The sequence below is a fragment of the Triticum urartu genome, chromosome 1A (assembly GCF_056163025.1).
Source record: "Triticum urartu cultivar PI428250 chromosome 1A, HENAU_Tu73, whole genome shotgun sequence".
Classification (NCBI taxonomy): domain Eukaryota; kingdom Viridiplantae; phylum Streptophyta; class Magnoliopsida; order Poales; family Poaceae; genus Triticum; species Triticum urartu.
The window spans coordinates 305,635,225-305,638,270 of record NC_141873.1 but is presented as its reverse complement, the minus strand read 5'-3'; the positions used below and the strand labels follow the sequence as shown (position 1 = coordinate 305,638,270).

At 43.1% G+C, this 3,046-nt stretch overlaps 1 protein-coding gene across 1 annotated transcript; it reads left to right on the top strand.

The window, feature by feature from the left end:
• The first annotated feature begins 1,480 nt into the window (after positions 1-1,480).
• LOC125532787 (uncharacterized) lies at positions 1,481-2,469 on the top strand. The gene is made up of 3 exons (XM_048696701.2): positions 1,481-1,675; positions 1,783-1,935; positions 2,095-2,469. The coding sequence occupies exons 1-3, from the start codon at positions 1,555-1,557 to the stop codon at positions 2,343-2,345; spliced, it is 525 nt and encodes a 174-aa protein (XP_048552658.1). The 5' UTR covers positions 1,481-1,554; the 3' UTR covers positions 2,346-2,469.
• Positions 2,470-3,046: the final 577 nt, after the last annotated feature.

The following is a 3,046-nucleotide window of genomic DNA, read 5'->3' as shown; positions in this document are numbered from 1 at the left end:
GTTCATCTATATCTATATTTATATGTATAAAGCAAGATACGTTTCGCCAAATTTTTCATCCGTTCACCACCGATTTGTTTTATTCTATCTGAGGTGGTACTAAATTCTTATGTGTTCGTGTGATAGAAAGAAAAAAGGCTTTTCCATAATTTCATACATAGGCCGCAGGTTGTGGCCCAGCAAAGCCAGCCCATTTATTTTTCTGCCCACGCATCTGCGAAAATTCTATTTTCCGCACAGGGCGACAAATACTCGGAGCTTCGCACAGGACAACCAATAATGGGCTGGCCCGTTTTTCTTTGTTTCTGTGTTTTATTTCTATATATCTCTTCTTTCACTTTCAAATTTATTTTTCTTATATAATTCTCAAAAAAAGTTCAAAATTTAAAAAATATGAAATTATAGAAAAAAAATTCAGAATTCCAAAATTTTGTTGCTATTTCGAAGAATATTTGAAACTTGAATAAACTTTACCAACTTTTTGAAAATTTTCTTGTTTTCAAATTTGATTGAGATTTCTAAACAGGAATTGCAATTTAAAAATGGTTCAAATTCGAAAAATATTCTTGTTTTAGTGAAATTTTCACAATTCAAAATAATGTTAAAAGATAAAAAAATTCGAAACATGTTATGTATTTTCAACACATGTTCCAAAAATGTTCATAAATTCAAATTATGTTCATGTTTTCATAAAAAAATTGGTGTTTTCAAAAAATGTTTGTAAATTTTAAAAGATGTTCCTGTTTCAAATTTTGTTCATGTTTTTCTAAAAGTGTACATATTTTTTGATAAACTGTTCAGGATTTAAAAATGGTTCATATTTCCTACAATATTTAGAAACTTTATACCTTAAAAATCTCTTCGATTGAAAGAAAAAGTAGATTGATTAATTCATGGACCTTCTCTCATGTATGATGACGTAACAAAACTCTTAAATGCCTATTATAAATGAATGGAAAAATAGTGAATTGATTACTTCACGTATTGCACATAGTTTTACTTGCATATATAATTCTCACTAACTTTAAATTTATTTATTTTTGAAAAAAGAGGCTCATCCCGGCCTCTGCATTTGAGAAATGTATGCTCACAACTTTAAATGCATACTAAATTTTCTTCCATTGCAACGCACGGGCATATGTGCTAGTATGCACAATGAAAGAACTATAAATGGCAGTTACGACTTGGCACCGGAGTTGTTCAGTCTACCAATTAGAAGAAATCATCCTCGCATTCGCTCTGTAGAGGAGTGCTATCTGAGAGCAGGGTTTTTTTTTTCTTGAGAATTATGTCAGAGCAGGTTTGTATGTCAGATATTGCGCCTACATTAAACGGGCCCAAGTGGGCCGTCACGCGCCCAAACAACTCGCGGCACTGAGCCCAGTGCCCGTCTCGTCTTCCTCCGCGCGTCGCCCCTCTCCTATAAATTTCCTCTCTCCTGTAGCTTCCTTTTTCTAGCTCGATCCACCCCATCTCGCTGTGGTAGTTTGGTTCTCTTCCTGCAGACGCGTTGAATCGATTCCTTGGTGCGCGGTGATTGCCGAGGGGAGCGAGATGGTAGAGAAGCGCCAGGCCTCCGGCGACGCTCCCGGGACGTCGCGGCCACCTGCACGGATGAGGGCTGCCTCAACCGACGACGAAGACGTGTCCTCCATAGACGTCTGGATCGACGCAAGTGGGTTCCCGGGAAAATATCAGCAGCAAGCACGCTTTTCGTCTTCTTGATGTCCGCGTTTTCTTGGATTCTTGGTGTTACGAGTTTGATTTCTTGGTTTCTTGCAGGCCTTGGGAGAGACGGGGTGCGCAGGAGGACGGAGGTGGTGTCTCAGCCGCCGCCATCGCTGAAGTCTGTGCTGGTGGCAGGAATGGGCGCCAACCCGACAGCCAACACTGGGCGGCGGTCAGCGCCGAGACGGAGCGACTACATCGGTGGCCGTAAGTTTGCTCCAATTCCCACTTTGTTTCTTGGCCTCAATTCGTTCCCCGTCTTGCGAGTGTGGTTTCTTGGTTTCTTGGCGTCCAGTTCGTTTCTTGGCTTGCAATTCGTTTCTTGGACTGACGTCTCCCTTTCGTCTCTTCTTGGCCCGGGAGCAGAGCGCTTGGCTGCCGGCGAGGAAGCGGAAGTGACGTCCAGGTGGAGACCCGTCTCCGCTCTCGACGCAGAAGCGTCGCCGTCCGGGAATGAGGAGGAGCTCGTTGCGGCGGTGACACAGCCGCGGCCACCTCCACTGGCCGATCAGCCCTCCGCGGCGGAGGCGCAGCCACTGCCACACCCCGATGAGTCCGTTGGGTCGGCGGCGACTGCACCGGAGATGGTGGTGCCGGCCCCGGCCGACAGCCGTTGAGGACTCCGTCCCTCTCGCCCGTCCATCGATTCAGCGAAGATCATCCAAGGCGCGAGAAGCAGAGTAAGGAGTTGGTCAGTACCCCGTTCTGGAGTCGATGCTACGAAACCATCGTTGTGCAGTAGTGACTGGCCCCACTTCTGAATCTTCTGATGTGTTCTTCGAGTATAGTGTTAAGCTCATTGTTTTTCTTCTCCAGTAATGAGGCAAACAAACGCAATGGTTTTGCTGCATAGTAGTATTAGTTACCAACTGGTTCTTTTCTGAACTTTGGTTCAGGCAGGTTAATTGCTGCAGACATTTGTTTTGAGAGAGAGAAATTGCTGCAGACTTTATGATGCCTACCAGAGTTCAATTCAATATATCTCTTTTCCTGTTTCTATCGATAAAGGTTTAAATTGTACCGAAAAAGAATATGTCTATTTTTATTATTATTCGTGGCGTTGCCAAGTGGTCTTGGAGTAGTTCTTTTTCTCTGCTAATATGGCAAATGCAATGGTTTGGGAGTAGTAATTACCAGCGAGTCTATGTGAACTTAAGTGATGCAAACTACCATGGAGTTTAATTCAATTCCTTCTATATTTGCCTACGTCCATTGAAGTTTCAGTATATTTCTGTATTTGTCAGTGTTTCTCATATTTTGTTGTAAGAGACGATTGCCCGGTCTTAGAATAAGGCCCTTAGAGCAACTACAACCGGAT

Bases quoted from the DNA above. Each gene is read 5' to 3' on its own strand.
- LOC125532787 (XM_048696701.2), top strand. From the start codon at position 1,555: ATGGTAGAGAAGCGCCAGGCCTCCGGCGACGCTCCCGGGACGTCGCGG. The intron at 1,676-1,782 runs GTGGGTTCCCGG...GGTTTCTTGCAG, and splicing joins AGACGTCTGGATCGACGCAA to GCCTTGGGAGAGACGGGGTG. The intron at 1,936-2,094 runs GTAAGTTTGCTC...GCCCGGGAGCAG, and splicing joins GAGCGACTACATCGGTGGCC to AGCGCTTGGCTGCCGGCGAG.